General features: G+C 35.6%; 1 protein-coding gene and 1 non-coding gene across 3 annotated transcripts in view; both read right to left on the reverse strand.

Annotated features, from left to right (window-relative positions):
- The window catches only part of UNC13C (unc-13 homolog C), a 675102-nt gene that overhangs the window by 284165 nt on the left and 365293 nt on the right, over positions 1 to 25644 (reverse strand). For both annotated transcript variants that reach the window (XM_045059288.1, XM_019832393.3), the window contains 3 exons: positions 18146 to 18315; positions 14237 to 14352; positions 12236 to 12399 (listed from right to left, as the gene is read on the reverse strand). In XM_045059288.1, the coding sequence (XP_044915223.1) occupies positions 12236 to 12399; positions 14237 to 14352; positions 18146 to 18315 (450 nt within the window). The remainder of the gene's footprint in view (positions 1 to 12235; positions 12400 to 14236; positions 14353 to 18145; positions 18316 to 25644) is intronic.
- On the reverse strand, positions 25474 to 25580 carry LOC111561051. Its single transcript, XR_002743421.1, has one exon. It is a non-coding gene; the product is annotated as a U6 spliceosomal RNA (small nuclear RNA).

Consider the following 25644-nt stretch of genomic DNA (forward strand, 5'->3'; position numbering starts at 1 on the left):
ATTGAGAGTCAGGTGCTTAACTGACTCACCCACCCAGCTGCCCATGATTGTTGAATTTTAAATAGATGATCTTGGCTTTGGTGAAACTTTAGTAGGATGGGTTTAAAGAAGGTGAGACTAGAGAAGAGAGCTCAATTAGGAGGCTGTACAGAGAAGGGAGGGTTGGTGTCTGAGCTAGGGTAGTAGCTATAGAAATATGGAGCAGAGAATGAATTTGAAAAACACTGAAAGAAGACAAATGGTCAGGGCATGGTGATCGAGGAGGGCTGAGAGGTAGGGAAGAGAAATGGTTACGCTCCAAGGTTTCAGTGCGGGTAACGGGTACTTTTGCTAAGTGGGCTGAGAACAAAACAGGACAAAGGAATTGTAAGGTGGGAATTATGTGTTGAGTTTGACCTTAAGGTACTTGTAGAGGTTTCACATAGGAATGCCCACCAGCTTATTGGATACTTGAACTGGACAGTTAGATTTAAGGGTCACTAAGTATATTGGAACCAGTCAAAACCATGAGAAAGGATAAGGTCATCCAGGAGGATTATGCAACATAAAAAGAGAAATGTCAAAGTGTGGAACTTGAGAAACACCAACATGTAAGGAACTTGTGAAAGGAAAAAAAAAATAAGTGAATTCTATGACAGGCCAAAGGAAAAAAACAGATGGATTTAAGGAAAGTCAGGACACTGGAATCAGGGAAACCATGGGAATGGGAAGTTTCTTTGCAGGTGAAGGACGACTGATGCTGTTAGGTTCAGTGAGGAAGTCTTACAAGGACAGAAAATAGACTATTGGACTTGACAAACACACTTAATTGTGACCTTAACAAGATCATTGTTAGTGGAGAGACAGGATGCACCAAGAGGAAACAGGATGAAAAATGGGGAGGTGCCAGGGGTGACCAAGGTAAAGTAGGTCAAGGACAGATTCTGTTGGTCTCAAGCTAAGGAATTTTCACATTTTCATGTAGACTATATGAAGTTGGCAGAGATTTTTGCCGAGGGAACTGACATTATCAGACAAATTTGGAAAGGTGACTCTGAAGTGGTGTAAAGATAAATTGAAACGAGTAGGTATTAGATGCAGAAAAAACAATTTAGGAAGACATAGAAGCAAAAAAATGACATTTTCACCCTGCTTGCAATATGACGAAGCCATTCACATACCACACTAAGAAGTAACAAAATATTTTGTACCTTGAGATAATCTATAACTCACAAAATCACATTTTCGAATCTCCAAGATATAAAACTTGAATAATTCTTCTATGAAACCTAAACTTTCTAACAAAACAGCTTTGAACCTGATTTTACCCATGTTATATCTGCAAGCTTATTATGACTTCTGAAAGTATGAAAGCCAGGTTTGTGTCCCACCAAGAACAGCACAAGAATACCATGTAAACTAGAGAACCTTAGAAATGTTGTGTTACTTTGTTTTGTTTCGTGTTGCCAGTGCTTTTGAAGCCTGACTCCCTCTGTGCGTTTGCTGTAATTAAACATTTCTTTCCTTTTCCAATTTTTTTTTCCTTCTTAAAGTCATAGAAAAAGTAAGGTGATTCAGGATTGGAATTCAGGCAATGTAAGTTCAAATCCGTATCTCTTAACTACTAGAGTGTAGCTTTCTCATAATTTATCCTCTTCCTTCTCTCTTCAATGTTGCGTATTACTTGTACATGCATCTGTTTCTTTCAGAATATGTTTAGTTCATGCTTGGTTATCATCTTATTCAGCCCTCCTCTAGCCTACTGTTTTTCTTGTACAGAGGAGTTGACCAATGTTTATTAATGAAAACAAAAGCAAAGTGAGCCAAAGGTATTGGCTATGTAGAGTTAGAGTGTACATTGTATGTGGTTGATTACCTTGAGTATGACAGTCTACCAAAACATCTAACTGCTCTGTAAACATTTCTTGAAGTGCCTGGCAGTTAGTGCCATGATGATGACAATAACTATGAAGGTTAATAGCATTCTGCTTATAACTGCTATTTATTTTAAACTTTCCAGAGCATTAGGCATGTATTCGTCTTTGGCAACAGAAATATTTTGCTTTCTGATTTAAATTTAATTGAGGTAATTTCTGGGGAACAACTGGAAGTAGCTAGCTGCATATGATTCATCCCTTGAAACTTCCCATGGAAATATCCAAGAAACCCAAAAAAGAATGTGAAGTCATAAAAGCACTAGAAATTAGGGTACCCATCTAAGATTTCCCAGTACCTGGGAGGGCTCTGCCTAACATTAGGGCAGCTGGCTAGATTGAGAGATATTCAGCAGATGACTAAAGTCTAAACTCCTGAAGTGTTAACCTGACAAGACAGATAACAGGAGGATATTTCTAACAACCATACAGCGTATACCCTGTAAAAGATTGGGGCCTCGGCTGCTGGCCAGCAAGGCTATCAATCACTTCACTATTCCAAGGTGATGGCTTCCCCAAGCAGGAAAGAGCTGTCTCTGTTTCCCACACCTACTCCCTCTACATCCATTAAAGGGTACACAACTCCCAAGATTGTAATACAGCTTGTGCAATAGGAAATAGGTAATGGGATTTGAAGCTAGTTAGAAAAACAGGGCTGGAAGAACACTGGGAACAGTATATCCTGGGAATTATATAAAACTTTTACATTTTGCTTCCAGCAAGACAAGAATTCATGGGTTGTTTAGATCATCCAGGGGGGGAAAAATTCAACTCTACTAGTTGGAGAGTCCACCAATAGGAGCAGGTAAGTATCTTTCACCAATCTAAAGGAGAGCTGCATTTAAATAAAGTTATGGGAAAGAGTACAACATTTTTACAGGCTTGACTTCCAGTTCAAGGTCTGCAGATGAATGCTGACAATACCCAGGTGGTTAACAAATACTGATTCCAAAGGAACCCTGTAAGTTGCCAAATGGGCAAGAGGCAAACACCTTTGTATATTATTTTCACATTCACACATGCATGTACACACATGCACACATAGGTATAGGCAAAAAACAACCAAAATCCTGGCAGGAAACAGTATTAATCAAAATGGTACAATGTTATGTCCAGATAGAGCTATAAAATTTTGTCTTTTTAAAAAATACATTTTGTATTTTAAAAATGATTTACCATTAACATGTTTTATTACCCTTATCAGAAAAGCAGATATATAAAACATGTATTTTAAATGTTAATTCAACTTTTACCCTATTATTGATTTCACAAGTCTTTTTGTAACTTAGCATGAAACAAAGCAACCCAATACTTCTTAAAATTTTTATTTGATTGACTTAAGTAAAAATTCTTTATATTTTTCTTTTCTAAAAATACATAAAATTTAAAGTACTATATATAATGTAAAAGTGTATAATCTGTATCACTCTTTAAAGTACTATTGAATAAGATTTTTACAAAAGAAGTCACCAGTAACAACAAATCACCAGTAAAATGTTTTTTTCTTTCAAAGTTTATCACAGACCTTACTGGTTTCTGGTGAATGAGTAGATGCAAAAGAATTACTACAAAATTACTGTAAAATAGATACTACTTTGATTTCACTAAATAAAATATATCAAGACTTACTTTTGAAGGTATTAATGGAATGATAGTTGCTCATAACTTCCTAAGGCAAAATACAAAGATGAGAATGGTGAAGACTGGACATCAAAGCAGGACAATGAGAAAAACCTAGTATTTCACTTAATGCTACTTTTCCTCCCATTAGTCCTTTACATCAGTTTTAATATCAAATTGTAATAGTTTTTCTTTACTAAAATTGTAAGCAATGAAATTTTCATTGTTTGGTAAAAGGAAAAAGGTAAATAGATTAAGGTCATGAATATGATCCTTTTTAATTTGATCAGAATTATATTGAACAAGTCTCACTATTTCTAAAAATTAAAGATACAGTAATTGCCATCTCTTAGAACTTACATGAAAATGTTCTTCTTAAAACTGGTGACTTGAGAGTTCATCAGTCAGAATACTAAGATTAAAAGTTTAAGCATTTGATCTACCCTATGACCCAGCAATAGCATTGCTAGGAATTTACCCAAGGGATACAGGAGTGCTGATGCATAGGGGCACTTGTACTCCAGTGTTTATAACAGCACTTTCAACAATAGCCAAATTATGGAAAGAGCCTAAATGTCCATCAACTGACAAACGAATAAAGAAGATGTGGTTTATATATACAATGGAATACTACTTAGCAACAAGAAAGAATGAAATCTGGCTATTTGTAGCAACATGGATGGAACTGGAAAATGATATGTTAAGTGAAGTAAGTCAGCCTGAGAAAGACAGATACCGTATGTTTTCACTCATATGCGAATCCTGAGAAACTCAACAGAAGACCAGGGGGAGGGGAAGGGGGAAAAAAAAGTTACAGAGAGGGAAGGAGGCAAACCATAAGAGACTCTTAAATACTGAGCACAAGCTGAGGGTTGATGGGGGGGTTGGTGAGAGGGAAGGTGGGTGATAGGCATTGAGGAGGGCACCTGTTGGGATGAGCACTGGGTGTTGTATGGGAACAAATTTTACAATAAATTACATATAAAAAAATCACTTCCACAAAAAAAAAGTTTAAGCATTTGAAAAAAATGTTTAAGAATTTATATTAATTTTAAAAAATTTAAAACACTAAAACTCAGAATTTCCAGGTCACTCTTAGGAGTAAATTTTTTCCCTGGTTGGTAAAAATACCTGTCTTTTTCTAGAAACTGTAACTAGGATTATGGTAAATTACAGATGGTACATTTTGGTACCAAAACAATAGCCTACACTGAACTTGCCTCTTCACATTCACTTTTAACTTAACTGGTAAATGATTAGACAGTTTAACGAAGAAAATCATATGCATCAAGGTACATATTTCTTAGATGGTTAAAGGAAAAAAAGAAAAAGAGACTTAAATTTCAAAGAAGGAAAAGTGTTAATCAGTTAATGGCTATACGTCTTGGAAACCTTAAAGAAATGGTCAGCATATTGCTTTTTAGTATGTGGGGATGATAGAGGGATTATGGCTGGCCAATTTAGAGATACCATGGCATAGGCATGATTCATTCTAATACTAGCTCTGATCTGTGACCTTAGAAAAGTAACTTTATCACCCCTAGATTCAGTTTTTCCATCTTTATAATGAAAGAGCAGTTAAAAGATCTGATCTTTCTAAGCTTTACCATGTTTTGCATTTCTGAATACAAATAATAGGTTATGTCCAGTCATATATTACTTCCTCCTACTATCAACATTTGATTCTATTGGGACCCATGGTTAATAGGGATGGCCAGAAAGAAAGGGACAAGGAAGTCGTTTTGAAGCATCCTTTGCTCTTCGGGAATTTTCAGCTAAAAGGCTTCTAGGCAACCTTCAATTTGCCAGGAGTCTGACTCTGACTTTCTGTATGCCCCTTCTTTATGTGTGGTTACTGCCAAGGCGAAGCTTCTTGCTTCTAACCATCTCCTTAAAAATCAACTCCTTTTAAAGCCTGTAGTTTCAATGCTACTTACATTATTCTAGGAGGGAGAGGGAAAACAGAATTAAAAGGACAATTGGCCACTTAAAATGACTGAATATATCCTTGCAGCAAACCACCCCTTCAAAAAGCACACATTCAAATAAAATAGGTCAAGAAGTACTACTGTATTATCTGAAAATGCTAATATTTCCCCACACCGACATGACTGAAAACAATGGATTAACAATGTTTAGATCACCTGACTTTGCTTTTCTAAGAAAACAGGGTTAGTGTCAAACCAATTAAACAAATGAAATTTCAGTTTCATGGGAAAAGTTAGACAAACTCAAAAAGTGATGCTTAAATTGCCAATAATGAGATAGTTTATGGAACGTTTTCAGTTAAACTGCTACAACATTATGATCCATTTATTCTCAAACATTACTGGCAAAATGTTGGGAAGTTATGTGTATTTCAAATAGCACATCTGTATTCAAGTCACTTGCTATTGTTTTGTAGCTATCAAGATAGAAAAAGTAAAAAAAAAGGGGCGCCTGGGTGGCGCATTCGGTTAAGCGTCCGACTTCAGCCAGGTCACGATCTTGCGGTTCGTGAGTTCAAGCCCCGCGTCAGGCTCTGGGCTGATGGCTCAGAGCCTGGAGCCTGTTTCCGATTCTGTGTCTCCCTCTCTCTCTGCCCCTCCCCCGTTCATGCTCTGTCTCTCTCTGTCCCAAAAATAAATAAACGTTGAAAAAAAATTTTTTTTAATTAAAAAAAAAAAGAAAAAGTAAAAAAAAAAAAAGGACAATCATCTAACTTACCTGCCTTTTCATGGATAATTGTCCCTAATCACATCACCTTGTGGTTTTCAAGGGATCGAAATGCCTTTGATTCAAAAGATCTAAAGATCAATTATTTTTTAATAATTAGAGCAGCGTGATTAGAAAGAAGCACCATAAAGATGACAATGAGTTTTAGACCCTTAGAAGATTTCAGAGAAACAATACAAGATGAAAGAAAAGACTATCTGTATTTCTAATGCTAGAAATACACTAAAATAGTATTTATCATGTTTGCTCCCTAACATTCAAATTAGTATGCATGTCAGTGATTGTATGCATCCTTGTCACTAAAGAGGGGGTCAAACATTTAAGGATCGCTTCTCCTTTGGTGAAATGCATCATAACTTTTCATAGATGCTAGGTATTGCTCAAACTCCATTACAGAGGTTTTGAGTAAGTATGAGGGCAGTGGTGGGAGACAGGAAAGTAATGAAATGTGTAGGGTTTAGAAGAACCACAGAAGTTGAAGAGCAAGTCAGGCTGGGACCCTCAGGCTGACCATCAGCTTTCTCTGACATCTCTTTTCATCTGCGCCTGGATTTAGTCTCTTCATGTCTATGCTGTTATAGTACTCACATATACTTCAATTATACTGTCTTGTTGTTATTTAATTTCTTCCTCTTTGCTCTAGAGTAGGAGCTCACTGAAGCAAGAGATATCTTTTATCTCTGTATCCCACTGCCCTGTATAACTAAGTCCTCATACTTAAATCCTGAGAATGTGTCTATCAAATAAATGAATTTTATCTTCTGGAATGTGGACTCCATTGGAGACTGGATCTTGACTTCTTGTTTGCTACTATATTCTTAGTGCCTAGAAAACTTCCATGGTAGGCTCTCAATAAATATTCTTACAGGAATGAATGATTCAATTAAGCAGCACTCTATTTAGAAACTAGGCTTATGCCTCAAACGGCTAAAATAGACTAATGCCTTTAAAAAAAAATGGTATCCCAAGAGTTCTGGTTCAAATATCAATTAGATTAATATGGCTAGTGCCAAAGTCAAGGTTGTTAAGGATACCAAGGTAAAAAACACTGACTTAATGCTTTTCTCATTTGGTGTGACAGAAGCATGACCACGGTTCAACAAAAGCTCAGATTTTGTGACACACCCTGGGCTTCATTTTATAATAAATGAGACTCCTTAAACACTCAGTTAAAATATGTTTGACAGAAATCACCTCCAGAGGGCAATTTAATCCCTGATGCTGACATGGAATCCCCTGAGTGTGTTTATGAGTGAACAGCAAGTCTGTCAGAACATTTTTAAGAGCATGTACGTTTGCATAGATTGATGTAAAGCATCAAGAACTCCCAAAATTCTCATCATGAAAACAGGCTCTATGCCCAACATCATGATGCAGAATATGTAAAATAGTGTGCTTCTTTGGAAGGAAAGGTACTCTAATTCTTACTGTCATATGTTGGAAAATTTCCTTTTTCTTTTTAGATGCATTTACCATGTGGGAATATATCCTCTGGGTACTTGACCAACTGCTTGTCCAAACAGGAAAATTGTAATCCCTTTCTTCTTCCCTCATGAATGCTCCAAAACAAAGGGTATATTTTTATGAAACACATAGGGCTAATAAATTGTGCCCTCATAGAATGTTTTGTGCTATTAGGAGAGAGCATTTACAATAAGCAGGAGGTACCTTAGAGGAACGGGAAATTCAGTATTAATGTTCAGATTATTTACCAGCCAAATAGATCCAGCCTCCTTCTTATGAAGGGAAATACACAAGAGGAAAATTTAATAATGTACAACCAGACTCTCTGACTTAATACACACTTCTCCTGTATTTCTGCTTCAAATCCATCTTCAAAGAAATGGGAGTATGCTTAAAAGAAACCAGACAATGTTACTTAAAAGAGAAGGATTATGAGGTTACCTGGGGATTTGGATCAGCATAAGGAGATTTTAAATATCAAAAGAAGCTAAGATTTGATTTTTATTTCTTATCAAATGGTGTCTAGGAAAGCCCAGAATAATTAAACAGTTTTGTCCTTTCCCAAACGTGTACATGTCCTTACCATACAGACAGGATATCTGTTTCTTCCTTGAAGCTGAGTTCCCCAACTTTGTGTTTTAAAAATTAAGGGAAGGGAAGGGAAGGGGCGCCTGGGTAGCTCGGCTGGTTAAGTGTTCAATTCTTGATTTCAGTCCAGGTCATGATCTCACGGTTCGTGAGTTCGACCCCCCCCCCCCCAATCCCACTTCAAGCTAACAGCACAGAGCCTGCCTGGGATTCTCTCTCTCCCTCTCTCTTTGCCCCTCCCCTGCTCACTCTCTGTCTCTCTCTCAAAATAAATAAACTTTTTTTTTTTAATTAAGGGAAACACTACTGAGTTAAGTTTAACATGGGTAGTTATTTCTAGGTTTTGCTGCTGTTGGTTGGTTGGTTTTCTGGGTCCCCTGAAGCATTGTTTCAAGACAACAGAAAAATACGACTGATTCAATGGGCAACCAATTCAAATATGAACATATAGTTAGTTATTCATAAACTCTTTCTTTTTAAAGTTGTTTTATTCATTGCCCAATAATTTGTTAGGAGTCAAGTTACAATTCAACTGCAGAACTATCATTTGGAAAATACAGTAAAAATATCTCTGAAATACCAGTATTTCAATATCCAAATGAAGTATCATTTGGAAAACACAGTAAAAAAATATCTCTGTTCTATTTCAACACCTAACAGAAGAATGTCTGACACTTCTCCAAATTATTATAATTAATCAATATGGGATGCTCTAAAACACTTAAGTGCAACATGTAAGGTAAAACAGATACCCACACCACCTTAGTCTTTCCAATTCCACTTTGCATGCTTTTGGCAACTGTGAATTTCTGACATGAAGAGACATATCAGGAGAAGTTGAGAACAAACAACATGTACTTCTGATTCATTCAATTCGAAATATGTACAGCCTTCTATCATGCATCCAGAATTTCTTATAAAGCAGTAATAAAACATATGACTGTTGAATCCAAGATTTCAATTTGTAAACCTTTGCAAATAATCCAAGTACCCCTCTAAATGCCACCATTCTATTATCTCTCTTAAACTTGATTACACATGTAATTATAACATTCACACATTGATATAAAATGGGGATGGGGTGTTTTTCTATAAAACTATTTCAATAATTAATGATAATCAATGAACAGTAAATGAAGTGATCATATTTACACTGGCAGTCAAGATTTTTAGGAGTTAGCAGAATGTCAAATGACATGAATATATCTATTTTTTTATTCTGGTCAGATGGTAAAAATTTGTACTGTCAAAGCAAAATTACACTGGACAAAATTAAATAGGCCAGGAAAATTTTATTCAAGGGTATGCAATAGAGAAGAGAAACCAGAGCTCAGTCTGAACTCAGCTCCACTGAAATATCAGATGGGAATGTTTTTAAGGGCTGACTTGGGAGGAAGGATGGAGAGGAGTTTTTAAGAGCTGGAGTTGGGGGAATCCTAGCCACCTGTGTTTGCAATTGGCCTTATCCAACATAAACTATCTCTTATCCTCATGACTTATCCTCATGACTGAAGATAGTATTACATCTTGGAGTAAGGAACCTACCCAAATGAGGCTTCTACCTTCCCACAAAGACTGGGAGAGAGGGGCCTATACTCCTTGATGATTACATTTGAGAGACACTTCTCCAGGTTCTTGAGAAAGCTAGTCCTGGGGTGTAAGACTGGAAAGAGACTTTTAAAAAATTTACAACCCAAAGAATTGTAAGTGTTCTAAAGTGAATTATAAGTTTTCTAAAGAGAGTACTGTAAGGAAAGGAAGGTCAGGGGACTCTCGGTTTAAGCATTTAGTAAGGGCCAAGGTGTGAAGGAGGTCAAAGGCCTACAGGCAAGAAAGAAGTTTGTCCAAAGTTCTATCAAGTTGAGGGAAATGTTAAGGCAATCTTGGTCAGTAGTGAAAGCAGAAGAAAACATTTAATAAATAAAAATATCATTATCAAATCAAATGTGTAACTAGAAGTAGATACAGTTGATCCCTGAAAAATGCAAGGGTCAGGGACACTGACAGCATTTAACTTTTGACTTCCAAAAAACTGATCTAATAGTCTACTGTGACTGGAAGCTTTACTGATTACATAAACTATCATAAACACATATTCTGTGTAATATATGCATTAAATACTACATTCTTGGAATAAAGTAAGCCAGAGAAGAGAAATTATTAAGAAAATCATAAGGAAGAAAAGTATATTTACAGTACTATAAAAAATCAATAATCAATAAGGAGACCTACAGAATTTGAACTTTTGTTATTTGAGGGTCAACTGTATAATCTATAGCATTGTGTTATCATCTAAGCGCATTTGTCAATTTATTACCAAAATAAGACATTTTTTTTCCTTATGCCTCTCTGCCTTGCTTTCTCACTTTAGACTAGCAGTTGGCAATCTAAGGCCACAGCCAAACCCAGCCCATAGTTTTTGTTTTTAAAATAAAGTTTTATCAGAACATGGCCATGTCCATTTGTTTAAGATCTATGGCTGCTTTTGCATCTGGACTACATAATGGAGCAGTTGTGACAGAGATTGTAGGACCCACAAAGCTAAAAATACTTACCCTGTGGCTCTTCATAATTATGAGCTCAAGTATGGGTCACTTGATACAAAATAAGGTACCCAAAATATTTTATTGTTACTGTTTACTTAGGTTAAAAAATAAAAGTGATAAAATGAATAAAGGATGATTCTCCTCTTTTAAACTATCAAAGTTGCATTTTTATTGTGCTCATATTACCTTACCTAGTAAGTTATTCTGAATTATACCCATTGACATGGGACAGAGCAGATGACAAACTCATAGACTCCATTACGGCTGCCCAAATACAAAATAGGTTGCCTCAAAAGGAGTGTGCTGTCACTCTGTGTGAACAAGCACAGGGATGATGACCATCAGTAACAGATTCAGTAGCAGGTCTTCTGGTTTGGAGAGAGGTTCAATTGCATGACCTCCTACTTCCTTTTCACCTCTATAATCTTTAAGTCTTTATTATTTAACATGAGGACATTCTGTCAAATAAAAAAGCATACTTTATTCAAAAAAAATTTTAAATGTATTCTTACACATGCTGTTCTATAATTATGACTGGTGAATAAATGCTAGGAATAGTAAACCCTGAAGAAGACCACTGATTTTGGTCCAGTCTACCTTCATCATTCAGATGGGTGAAAATGACTGATTATTTGGGCCCGCATCAATTTGATTGTTGTGAAAATATGATATAATCAATAATATAAAAGAACAGTTTTTTTTAATGTCTGTGCATAAATACCTATATATACGGTATATATCTGAACAAGATGCATTTATACACTTAGATCAGGTTTCAAAAGGTGAACTGTGGGCAAGAAACCCAATTCTGAATGCTTACTGAAACTCCTCAGTAAGGGTTATGTGTCTGTGTGGGTCACTTCTGTAGAACAACATTTATTGCAGTGTGCGGGTGTTCTCAATAAATCTTCATTTGGCTGAACTAGTAGCACTGATATAAATACAGAAAGGAAGTATATATAGCCTACTGTTTGGGTCAAGACACTGTAATGGCTCTGGATGTGGCTTTGACACTAATAGACTTTGTAAAGATGGACAATGCACTACAATCATAAGGCTTTAATTTCCTCAGATATCAAATAAGGCATTGGTTCTTCAACTTTAGAATTGATGAGAAGTATCAGGAGGGCTAAGTTCCCAGATTGTGCTAACAATGTTCATCAATGGACCACACTTGGAGCACAAAATAAGGTTTGGGAAGATGGTGGTAGTGAATTATCAAATCCTTAACACTTTACAGCTATGAGAGAGTGGCCAGCATCAAATGGGCACATTCAAATGTAATTGTCTTTAGAATCAAAATTTCATTTGAATGAGAAGAAATGAATGTTTTTCTTTCTTTTTAGATTACAGAGATTTTCGAACATGTACCTGTTCTGTAGTACTTACGTCATAGCTTGATAAATGGATTCAATCCCGTAACGCATGGCAAATTCATCGACTATTTCTTGGGAAGCATCATCAAAGAAAACCTTCCAGGCTTCCTCCCCTTTGACCTCTGGTATTTTCACTCCACCATTAGACTTCACTTCAGTCAAGTAATGGAACAGATTCTAAAAGTAAGTGGTTTTCAATTGTTCAGTAATTCCTCAGAATAGACCATAAATATGTAACTGTAACTTTCAGTAATTTATATTTGCATTGTGATGGAATCTAATGTTTCATTAGCATATATAAGCAATAGGAATATATTGAGTTTTTATCCTAGCTCACCTCGTATTTATGCAAATTGATTTTATTTCTGCCTAAGCCTACACAGAATCAATGATTCAAATGTTTTTCGTACATACCAATTCATTTTAGAAGGAAGTAAAAGTTTTGCATGTAAACATTTCTACATGCTAGAGCATATTTTACACTCATGGGCTCCAAGTAAATTATAGAGCCCTGGATGAATAACATGATTTTGGCTGTTGATACAGAATTTTAGTATGTAAAGGGCTTTGACTATGAAATGGTTGGAGTCAGAGCAAGGAATTGAGGTTAAAAATGAATGAGAATTTTTTAATGAAATAAAAATCACTACACATATTTTCTTTTTGCTTCTAACAAGTTTTGGGAACTACCTGCTACATAGATGCAGCTTAGGTCACTAAAGGACCCTTTCTTGGATTTCAGGTCTTTTTGGTTCATGGACTAGCAGAAAAAGACTCTGAAAAGCAAAGTACAATGCTATTCCTCATATCCTAAAAATTCTCTATCCAATCTTTCAGGCTAGAGTTGGCTCTCCATCTTGCCAGTTTCACTGGTTTGAAAACTGAACCACCTTTTTTGAAGGAATATCCATAGCCAGGTGGTAATCAGGAAATTAAGCCTAGGCCCTTTATATAATTATGTGTAATGTGTAAATGACTTAAATACTGCTCCCCATTCCTTCTTTGGTAAAATGGAGGTGCAAATAATTACACATATAAATTTTCATAGATACTTTTAGGAAAAGTTATTAGCAAAGAGCAAAGATTCTTTCACTTATCTTTTCTATCTTAGGAAGGTACTTTCCTCCTCTACCTCTCTGAACATGGGAAAAGTACATTCCTCAGTTTTACCTCATATTTTTCGATACACAGGACAAGTGCCATTTGTATCAGAGAAAGGCTCTGGGGACAATTTTAGGCTCTCAGACACAAAGCATCCAAGAGAAGCCCAAGATTATACGTCTGTATATCTATACTGAGGTCAATCTGCCCTTTGGATTCAAACTGGGTTGTATCAACCTCTAAGTCAACCAAGCCTTACTGTTTGGATGGGTATATTCTCTACTACCCTTGGGTGGTAACTACATTTGATATTCTCCATTGCCGACTTGTCTGTGGAATGGGTAATTAAAATGGAGGATGGTTCAAAATATATTGAAGCTTTTATGTAATACTCAGAAAAAGAAAAAAAATCATTGATTACATTGGCTACCAAAAACCATTGATGCAATGTAGTATTTCTAATACTTCCAATTAAATCTTTAACAAAATCTGCACATTAACTCAGCATTCTCAAAAATAATCGTATTTGGGTCCTCTCTTGCATTACTAAAGTACTATATGTTTAATGCTTCCAATATATTTATCATTACTTATTTTTTTAATGAATACTTTTAGTATTTTTCTTCTTCCTTGGTCTACTTATTCATCATTATCTTATTGTCTTATTTGTTAACACCTGCCTCATGTGTTTGTTCTAACTCTTATTATAGGATATCTTCTCACCCTTCAGAGAGCAATACATGGGACATATGATACCCTTCCACATCACGTGTTATTGTACAGGGTCAGAACTCCAGGAACAACTTCACAAACCTAATTCAATTATATTTTTAAACAAAATACCTTGTTGTATGATCCATAAAGTACTATTTCTTTTCTAGATTTTATTATTAACACAATTCAATTGACTTACCTCATGTAAACATGTATATTGTATATGATATGGGGCAACCTTCTCCTCTCCTTTTATCTCCACATTGATTTTCAATCTTATGGCCCCAGATACAGCTGACTTATCTGTCCGTTTCTCTGATAAAGCAAAAAAGTAATTGGTGACTTTTGGAAAATATCATATATTTCATAGAACTTTTCAAAAGCTTAAAAAAGGCTTCCATTTCTAAAAGCCACTTTTCTAGGTCAGGTTTGATTATTAACAACCCATTATGATTCTTGGAAACACAATTTAAAATAATGTGCCTATTATGTGACTAATTGTCAAATGGTGTTATAGATCTTCAAACAAAAAAGCTTACTCAGAAAGCCCTACCATTCTGATACAAATTTCTGTGTATTCAATCAGTTTATACAATGAAATTAATTATTTGGCAATTAAAAGCAAGATAATTTAAAAGTACAATTAACCAGAAAACTATTTTTTCTAAAAGCTTTCTCTTCTCTATGCTTGAAAAGATGAGTCAAAGCTCTAACAAAAAGTTTATTAATAGTTTTCTCACCATTGATTCATAAAGACCTACTAATTCCTAAAGGCCTCCTATTTATTTGGATGGAATCAATATGAAGTCAATTCAGTCCAATAATGTACATGTATGTTCGATATGAACTGATCAGTAGATTTAAGAGAAAAAAAGCACAATCACAAAATTCCTAGAAGGTAAATGTACACAGGGGACCTACGTTTGACATCTACTTTATACATGAAATAAAAAGAGGCAAGCTGATCCATTTCACAAATAAAACATAAAGAGGTAGAGTGACAGAGAAAGGTAAAGACTTCCTGACCCTCTTTCTAAGCATAACGGTTTTTAGTCATAAAAGACACAGTTAACCCACGAAGCCTGTTTTCTTATAGTGGAATATCTGCTGACTTTTCATTGTTAATATTCAGTAGTCATTATGTTATAAAGATTCTTCTCTTAGAAGTGCCAGGATCATGAGAGTTTCTCTGATTGGCTGGGAGATAGTTGATTCTCAATAAATATTAAGGTTGCCTGCTGGGCCAAAAGAAATCTAAATCCTGGAATCTTTTAGTCACAGACCTCTGTCCAAAGTCCCAGCCAGGGGAGCAATTCTGGTTCTTTGATTTTTTTTTCTTCTTCTTTAAAATAATTTTTTAACCATTTATTCATTTTTGAGAGACAGAGCAAGAGTGGGGGAATGGCAGAGAGAGAGAGAGAGGGAGACACAGAATCCAAAGCAGATTCCAGGCTCTGAGCTGTCAGCACAGAGCCTGATGTGGGACTGGAACTCACAGACCAAGAGATCATGACCTGAGGTGAAGTTGGACGCTTAACCAACTGAGCCACGAAGCACCCCTGGTTCTTTGTTTTTAACTATAATCATCCCAACATATCATGGGACACAGGTTCTGCTTAGATGCCCAGAGCTTTTGGTCAAGTCCTCCCATGCATGGTAGAATCAATTCCATGTGAAGAAAAAGGAACATTGTACAAAAAGAACAAATAAGGTACTTAGGTGGATTGAACCTACTGAAGGATTTTACACAAATTCAAAACCTGTCCTCAGCCTCCCTCCCTTTCTTCTTCTTCCTCTCCTAAAACTCCCATCAGCAATGAGGGCACAAACATACAAACTGACGGTAAACACGCAAAGACTTCCCTGTCCTGTTGCATCATATTTTCCTCTCCACCAATGAGAGGACAGTTCCAGCATAAGAGCTTAAATAGCTGATTTTTACTGATTTTACAATAGCTCATTCAAGCTCCTTGGCAAACTATATATATTCACATCAAAAGACATTTGACAGGAAGAAAAGAACATCAAAAGAATTGCTCTTTTGTCAAAAGAACAATTTAAGGAATTTGTTTTGAATTCAAACTGCTTCATAAGGTCATGTTTATGTACTACAAAACAAAAAAAGGCTATCTATAGGTAAACTACTTTACAACACAAGTTTTGAGTATTGCACAGAGCTAACAGCCTGAAGGTTACTCTTGCCTAACATCTCTGTTTTCATATAGAAAGTTGTCTTATAGTATAAACAAGATACAGGAGGATGAGCACTGTAACTGCGTTAAAAATTGCATCAATAATGTAGAAGCAATGAGTTTCTTTACAAAAGATTTCTTAAGGGGCACCTGGGTAGCTCAATTTGTTGAGCAGCCTACTTCAGCTCAGGTCAGGTCAGGATCTTGCTGTCCATGAGTTTGAGCCCCGCGTTGGGCTCTGTGCTGACAGCTCAGAGCCTGGAGCCTGCTTCAGATTCTGTGTTCCCTCTCTGTCTGACCTTCCCCCACTCATACTTTGTCTCTGTTGCTCAAAAATGAATAAATGTTAAACAATTTTTTTTAAAAAGGAAGATTTCTTTAAAATGTATTTTGATATTGGGTTCTTAGTCTAGCTTGAGTAATTTGTGTCCAGATATATTATATATATTTCTTTCTTTAAAATAATTATATAATTTAGTTTCATTAATTGTATGACTTTATCCCTTTACTTTTTCAAATTTTACATTTCTTGAAGTGTGTGTGTTTTCAAAAAACCAAAAGCACTCTGATTTTCTACAATATATTGATATCCTGAATGGAAACTCTGTAATCGGGGACTGTGTAAAGTCTTCTTGGATTCACAACCAGCCCTTAAAAATTTAATTAAAACATTTCAGATGATATGACTAAAACATTTTGAATCTGGAAACCACCAGTTTGTTCTCTATATTTATAGATCTGAATCTACTTTTTTGTTTATTCTTTTTTTTTTTAATTTATTTTTTATTTATTTTTGAGATAATGTGAAAAGCAGAGTGCAAGCGGCAGAGGGGCAGACAGAGGAAGACACAGAATCCGAAGCAGGCTCCAGGCTCTGAGCTGTCAGAGCAGAGCCCGACTCGGGGCTCAAACTCAGCAACCATGATATCATGACCCGAGCTGAAGTTGGAAGCTTAACTGACTGAGTCACTCAGGCACCCCAATTCTTTTGTTTCTTTACATTCTATATATGAGTAAATGGGGTTGTGGGTATGGGCAAAATAGGTGAAGGGGAGCGGGAGAAACAGGTTTCTAGTTATGAAATGACTAAATCATGGGAATAAAAGGTACAGCACAGGGAATATAATCAATGATATTGTAATAGTGTTGCACGGTGATGGATGGTAGCTACATTTCTGTGAGTGTATCATAACATACAGAATTGTTGAATCACTATGTTGTACACGGGAAACTAATGTAGCATTAAGTATCAACTACAGGCAAAATTTTTTAAAACACCTATTAAGGATCATGTCCTCTATAGAAACTGAGCTGATGCATATATTATTATTATTATTAAATCAGCACTGATGATTCTCGGTTATTATTCAATTACTGTAAAATTCAAATTAAAACTTCATTTAATTTTTGGTTCCATAATAAAATTTCACTTAAAAAGTCATGCCAACTAAACATATTCTCAATATCTTTATCAACCAAGGAAATATAAGTTCACACATAATTTGGCTTTGCCAACTAGAGACTACTTTTATATCATCATTCAAAAGATAACCAAAATATACTTTTTATTTATTACTGAAATTTCATTAAGGGAACAAAAAGAAATAAATCAAACAGCAAAAAGTCATATGTATCTTTTTCCTGTACATTTGGCAAAGGTTTTGAAGCTCTATTTATGAATTAAAATCTAGAATGGGAGATTTTCCCCCTAAAAGACACCCAATTGATTTTTTGAAAGCCTTTCTCTCTTTATCTCAAATTTACCAACAACTTTCAATAATACTGGACTGAAATAAATATTTCAACAGAATGTTGAAGAACATTGATTATTTTTACTTATATGGGAAGATAACACATGCCACAGGTATTCTGAAATTTTATTTAATGGTTTTTCAAGTAGATTTAAAAATATTCACCTAAGTTGTACCAGACATCCATCTCTCCACTCAGGGTCCTCACTTCTACAATTGTTTGTCCCAAAAAATCATCTGACTCCTTTTTGAAATGCTGCTTGACTCTGGATTTAATGTCATCATCTTCATCCCACACTCTGACTTTGATTCGATCTGTGGAGTTATGGCACTCACTGAAAATAAATGTGGATAAGTTAACCATTAGTAACTGCTCTAAATGGCATTTGATGTTAGCAACTTATTTTATATATAATTTCTTAATGTTTACTTTTGAGAGAGAGAGAGAGAGAAAGAATGGGCTGGAAAGGGGCAGAGAGAGACAGAGACAGAGGATCCGAAGCAGGCTCTGAGTTGTCAACACAGAGCCCAACTGGGGGCTCAAACTCACTAATGGTGAGATCATGACCTGAACCAAAGTTGGATGCTTAACTGACTGAGCCACCCAGGTGCCCTGCAACTCATTTTAAATCTGTCTAATCCAGAAAGGCATTGCATATTATCTAATAAAGGAGATTTCCCACCGACATAGTTCATCTAGAGGATGTTGTGGGTGTCAAGGATATTGAAAAATATTGCATTAGTTAAGCAATGTTAATAAGGGGAAATCACATCCTATTCCATCATATTTCCTTTCACTGAACTAGATATAATCAAATATGGGTCAAAATTCTTTGGTGTATTTTCTCTATATATTTCCTGTTTGCAATGGTCGTCTAGAACAACATAGGCATGCTCAGAAAATACTGCACCATCAACATAAAGCCAATGTTATAGATGTGAAGAAAATGGATGTCACAGAGTAAAAATGAGACTACAGTTATGTGCAAGTACTTAATAAACTAAAAATCCCAATAAGTGTATAAGATATTATTAAACCAATTAGCATTAAAGCAAAATCCTTCTGTTTTTAAGATGAAACTGCACACTTTAATCCATTCCTCATTTTCAGGTTTCCTCTACCTACTCTTGTTGAAGCCCACACATACTATGTTAGTGTTGCCAACACATATCATGGTGTTTCCTGACCCTATGGCCTTTGTATACACTTTTCCCTATGCTTCTCTGCCTGCTAACCAATCAATCTTTAAGCATCAGCAGCTAGTCATCTGTTCTCTATAACAGTTTTTGTAGCTATTGATCCAGTTAGGATCATCAATGATGAGCTCCAATTTGTTCTACACATGCATTCACTCTAGCATAAGGATCTTCAACCTGGGGTCAGTGAATGAATTCTTAACATACAAAATATATAAAGAGCTTATAAATCCCAAAACCTCAAAAACAAATAATCTAGTTAAAAATGGGCAGAAGACATGAACAGGCATTTTTCCAAAGAAGATATACAGATGGCCAAGAGACACATGAAAAGATACCCAACACCACTCATCATCAGGCAAATGCAAATCAAAACCATAATGAGCTATCACCTCACATCTGTCAGAATGGCTAAAATTAACAACACAGGAAACAACAATGTTGGCAAGGATATGGAGGAATGGGAACCCTCTTACACTGTTGGTGGGAATGCGAACTGGTGCAGCTACCCTGGAAAACAGTATGGTGGTTTCTCAAAAAGTTAAAAATAGAACTACCCTACTAAGATCCAGCAAATGCACTAGTAGGTATTTACCCAAAGGATACAAAAATGCTGATCCAAAGGGGCACCTACACCCTGATGTTTATAGTAGCATTATCAACAAGAGCCAAATTACGGGAAGAGCCCAAATGTCCATCAACTAATGAATAGATAAAGAAGATGTGGAATATATATACATACAATGGAATATGACTCAGCCATTAAAAAGAATGAAATCTTGCCATTTGCAATGATATGGATAGAACCAGAGAGTATTATGCTAATAAAAATAAGTCAGAGAAAGACAAATACCATATGATTTCACTCATATGTGGAATTTAAGAAACAAAACAAATGAACATAGGGGATAAAAAAAGAGGAAAATCAGAAAATAGACTCTTAACTATAGAGAACAAACTGAGGGTTGCTGAAGGGGAGGTGGGCAGAGGGGATAGGTCAAATGGGTGATGTATATTAAGGAGGGAACATGCGATGAGCAGTGGGTATTGTATGTAAGTGATGAATCACTAAACTCTACACCCGAAACTAATATTACACTGTATTTAACTAAATGAAATTTCAATAAAACTTGAAGAAAGAAAAAAAGAATAATAAAATGACTTCATCTTTATTTTCTTTCAACTATGAGCATAAACAACAAATCAGAGCAGTGTCATCAATACCTGTAAGATTTTATCACTAATAAAACCACAGATATTTACATGTAGCATCACGAGTAATGACTGTAATATTATTTGTAACTATTATTTCCACTACTAAAAGTATTCTTCAAAGTAATTGATTTTCTTTTCAATTCCATGTATTTTATTTCAGGCATTTACAAATACATGATTTTGAAAACAGTCCGTAGTTTTCACCGGATTGCCAAATGGACTAATGGCATAAAACATACTTAAGGACTCTTGACAGTATGCTCTCTCTTCCATTAACCTATGAGGCAAAATCATACTGTACATTTAAGAATAAAGTTTGGAATACGACATGACAATGTGAAAATTATAGCCGCACTATTTCTATGTAAAGTAAGAGTTTTTTTACAGAGAGCACTCTGGAAATTTCTGGAATTATTTTTTTTATTGTTAACTAATGTTTAGGGGCACTAATGGCATAAGATGGGTTTGGCCAGGGATTTGGACACCTTACCATCTACTAGACAGCCTGCATGATTTGAAATGATACAAAAGTATTAATTAAAATGCAAAATCCATTTAAGATCACCTCAGTTTGAGATTTTATTTTTTATATAAAAGCACCAACTCTTTTGCACATTTTAAGATATTGAAATTTCCAGTGCACCTGGGTGACTCATTCAGTTAAGCATCAGACTCCAGCACAGGTCACCATCTCATGGTTTGTAAATTTGAGGCTCATGGTCAGGTGCAGAGCCTGACTGGGACTCTCTCTCTCTCTGCTCCTCCCCTACTAGCAACCTCTCTCTCTCAAATTACATCAACTTTTTTTTTAATTTTAATTTTGTTTATTTTAATTTTTGACAGAGAGAGAGAGAGAGACAGACAGACAGACAGACAGAAAGATATACCATGAGTGGAGGAGGGGCAGAAAGAGAGGGATACAGAGAAGCCGAAGCAGGCTCCAGGCTCTGAGCTGTCAGCACAGAGCTTGACATGGGGCTTGAATCCACGAACTGAGAGATCATGACCTGAGCTGAAGTCGGATGGTTAACCGACTGAGCCACCCAGGTGCCCCAAAATATATAAATAAACTTTAAAAAAAGTTTTAGGGCGCCTGGGTGGCGCAGTCGGTTAAGCGTCCGACTTCAGCCAGGTCACGATCTCGCGGTCCATGAGTTCGAGCCCCGCGTCAGGCTCTGGGCTGATGGCTCGGAGCCTGGAGCCTGTTTCCGATTCTGTGTCTCCCTCTCTCTCTGCCCCTCCCCCGTTCATGCTCTGTCTCTGTCCCAAAAATAAATAAAAACGTTGAAAAAAAATTAAAAAAAAATAGTTTTAAAATTTCCTAGATAACAGCTAGTATGTAAATCACCAAAGGCCAAGTTTATTGTTTTTGCTGTTCTGAACTTTACCAAGAGTTGTTTTCTGCTTTGAGAAATTATATTACCGGTGTCAAAATCACTTCAAGTATTTGAATCAAAGTATTTGTATCAGTCTGCAGTTGAAATAGTCACATATATGCAAATTCTACCAACAGATGAAAGCATACATCTACTACATTATGTGTTCCAGGGTACTTGTGTCTGATCCTTATATATTAAAATACATTTTTCTTTATATCATAGTTGGAATATTATGCTTATTTTTTGACATTATATTGATAAAATTGCATATTATTTTGTTTCAACATAAAAATGTCATCATGAATTATATCATATAAAAGGGGTCATTAGGACTAATACTGTTGAGAACTACTAACTACTTCTACCTGACTTATGAACCTCAGTTTATTTATCTATAAAAAGAGGGTAATAATACCTATCTTAGAAGATATTTTTGGAATTTAAAATAATATTCTATAACAGCTATTACAGTGACAGACACTTAAGTGTTTGTTCTATAGTAATATAATGTCCTTATTTCACTAATATAATGTCCTTATTTCATGAGTTATTTTTGAAGTTAGTCCCTATGTTTATTAATATCTATATTCTTGACATGGTTTCTAGCATGCATCTAGCATTAAAAAACATATTCATTACAGATCTGCAAAGTTTTGCCAAAATAAAATGCCATTATACTTGAAGGAAAAATAATGTCATCCTTCTTAGATCATTTTTATCAAAGAAATTCTCTAATTTTGATAACTATTTTCCTATAATAATATGGTGTAAATAACAGGAAAAGAAGAAGAAGAATTAAATCAATGAAACTGTATCTACTGCAACTAACAAAACCCCTTTCAACCACCCAGAACAGTTGGAAGAGATGATAGCACAGGTGTGGCCTATTCACTCAGGATCCCAGAGATAACACAAAGAAAATAAACAAAGAAAATCACAAAGAAAATAAAGTCAATGTAGGAAAAAAAAACAACAATCCAGCTCCCAACCCATTTGTCTCATTCTTAGAAAAACAAAAGAAAACTTAGAATATCAGTAAAAATAGTTATCATTGCCATAAACTTAAAACTCAAGATGTTACCAAGGCAGAAAGAAATCCTTCTTGTCACCTTTTGATAAAATAAATCTCAGAGTTCACATACATCCTAGGAAACAGACATCAACTATAATTTTTACCTGCAAATAATAGGCACGATAAATAGCAAACTCTGGATAATAAAGATTGGTAAACATTTCTAGAACCTATTATTTAACAAGATCAAAACATCCTGTCTTGTTTCTAGGAATAAATTTTTGAGGCCCTAGGCTTTGTTATAAATTTAAGGTAAAGATTTTTAGCTTATTATATATATACAACACACACAAAAAATAATCCATATACAAGAGTAATAACACATATATGTTTATACAAATAAACACACATATGTATAACTTTTCTTTTTCCTTGTACATACTTCATAAATGTATACGTATACATATATATTTTGTTTTTCTAAGTGTGTATGTGTGTACAAATATGCCAAGTGGAGAGACAACACTGTAATATCTTTATTTTCAAATTCCTATTTAGAAATAGCTTCCCTGTTTTGTACCAGATTTAAGTACACCTTCTAAATGATTGCTCACATTTCCATTATTTTCTCCATTAATTTAGTTTGTATTTTTTATTATAACATCAAGAGTTCAACATTCCCTCACCCCATATACCCAAGTGCTCATTCACCCATTTAGCAGTTATTTATTGAGTACCTTTTAATCTACAGACACAAGTGAGACTTCGTGAGGTTAATTCACCCAACCATACTCTTCCTTTCTTAATGTCAAAATGAATTGCATGTGATATTAATGGATTCAGAACAAATATAATCAGTGATGGGCCCCTATTCTTGTGATTTTGCTGAAAGGAATTTAAATATCTCTGTGTGTCTCATTGATTCTATTTTTTCCATTTTTTAATTAAGTAAACCTTTAAATTTAGAATAATTATAAATTGAGAGAAAAGTTGCAAAGAGAATACAGAGAGCTCTGCATGTCCCCCAGACAGATTCCTCTATTATTAACATCTTACACTACTAACATTGTTTCTATTTTTTTTCTCAGGAAGACATGCCAGTTCCGACTTTATCTTTCCCAGAGTTTTTTTTAAAGAATATTAAAAAATAAACAATGTTTGCTATTATGGTTTGGGTTTAAGCCATCAGAAACTTACATTTTAATCTCCGCAGAGTAAAGACTGGTGGGATTACCGTTGCAAATGCTGGAAATAAGAGGAGGATTTTGCAATGCATATAAAATCAGAGATTTAGTTTAAGGCAGTGTGGCAAAGAATCATCACAGATGGATGCTTGGCATCTCTGAATATGCGCTTTCCATTTTGACTACATTCCTCCTTTATGTTCCTCATCTTCTCAAGAAAGACTGAAGCTAGATAACTCATATTCCTAGATTCCTCTGTAGCTATGACCCAGATATTTGACCCGCATTCCAGCAAGATCCGAACTCAAAATTGAACAAAGTGAAGCAGTGGCTGTCTTCTGAGGATTTGCTCTTTTGGAAACAGAGGTGGTGGGGGCTTTAATATTTTGACATAGAGTTTCTGGTGTTTAGTTATGAGGAGCAAAAGTACTGGTTAAAGATGGCAATGTTGTTTTCTCCAAAGAAACCCTATGATATAATTGTACATTGTTTCTCTACAGTAGCTTCAAAAGCAGGCACTTGACCTCTCCAAAAGCCTTGAGCAACTTAACAATGTAAGAAATAATCTTTCTTCTTCATAAACTAGAGTGAACTCTGTTGCTTGCAAAAGAATACTGAGTAATGTAGTAATTTTTAAACAATGAAGGGAGCTTCAATAACAGAGATTGTGTGGAATTGGTCATGGAGAACATGATGGGGACAGACAGTGAAGATTTAATGACCTCAGTCTGGAAAGCCAATTCATTTTGAAATGCAGTCGCAAAACAGCCAGTCAAACTGTTGCTTGCTATGCCCTGGAACTCTGACGACATGGCAAGCAAAGCTTTTTCATTACATGAGTGGTAGAAATAAAATTTAGAATGTCTCCTTGTGCTTATTAAATTTTGCTGCTTTCAAAACGCACTACAGTGGAGGTGCACTCAAACTAAATCTAGACAGTCTGTAAGCAGAGATGCCAAGAAGCAGAGCTATGCCCAAAGAGGCTCACTCTGCTTGTGTCCTGCAATATAAATTGAGGAGATCATAATTTGGAACCCTGCAAGGTTGAGAAAAGCCAGCTGCTTCTGTACATAAAAATGTGATGCGTATTTAACAAGCAGGGGTCTCTAAGCGCAACTTCAGAAAGATAAAACTGCTGTCTCTGGGCTTTTCAAACACTTTCCTTCCGGAGGTCTCTGAGTGACAGTGAAGAGAACTGAGAGGCAAACCTGAGATTCCTGGTGTTGCATTCTCACCCTGGCATACTTACTGTTTTGCAGAGGGTGAGGCAGCAGCTATCAGGTTAAGAGAAAGGAATTAGAGCAGAGGAGCCAGTAGTGAAGAGTTAAAATTTCCAGACCTATGTGGTTACTCGTAAAATTGTGCTGAAGCCCATCTTCTGGAATCCTGGTAAATATTTTCCAGGGAAGAGTATTGCCAAATGTGCCTCAGCCTAGCTACAGCTGTACTTAAAGCAAATGAGTTGCTCTTCATATCATCATCATGATCCTCATGATAATGATTATCATCATCATCTAATGTTTCACTGATTTTTATGTCATCCTCATGCAAGAGCCCTGCTAATCTTCTCTGTATTGTTCTGATTTTAGTATATGTGCTGCCAAAATGAGCACTTTTTAATTATTTTTAGAGCCCACTTTCATTTGCTTTCAAATTTCCATAGTACCTGCTTAGAGT

Source organism: Felis catus, chromosome B3, assembly GCF_018350175.1.
Source record: "Felis catus isolate Fca126 chromosome B3, F.catus_Fca126_mat1.0, whole genome shotgun sequence".
Classification (NCBI taxonomy): Eukaryota; Metazoa; Chordata; class Mammalia; order Carnivora; family Felidae; genus Felis; species Felis catus.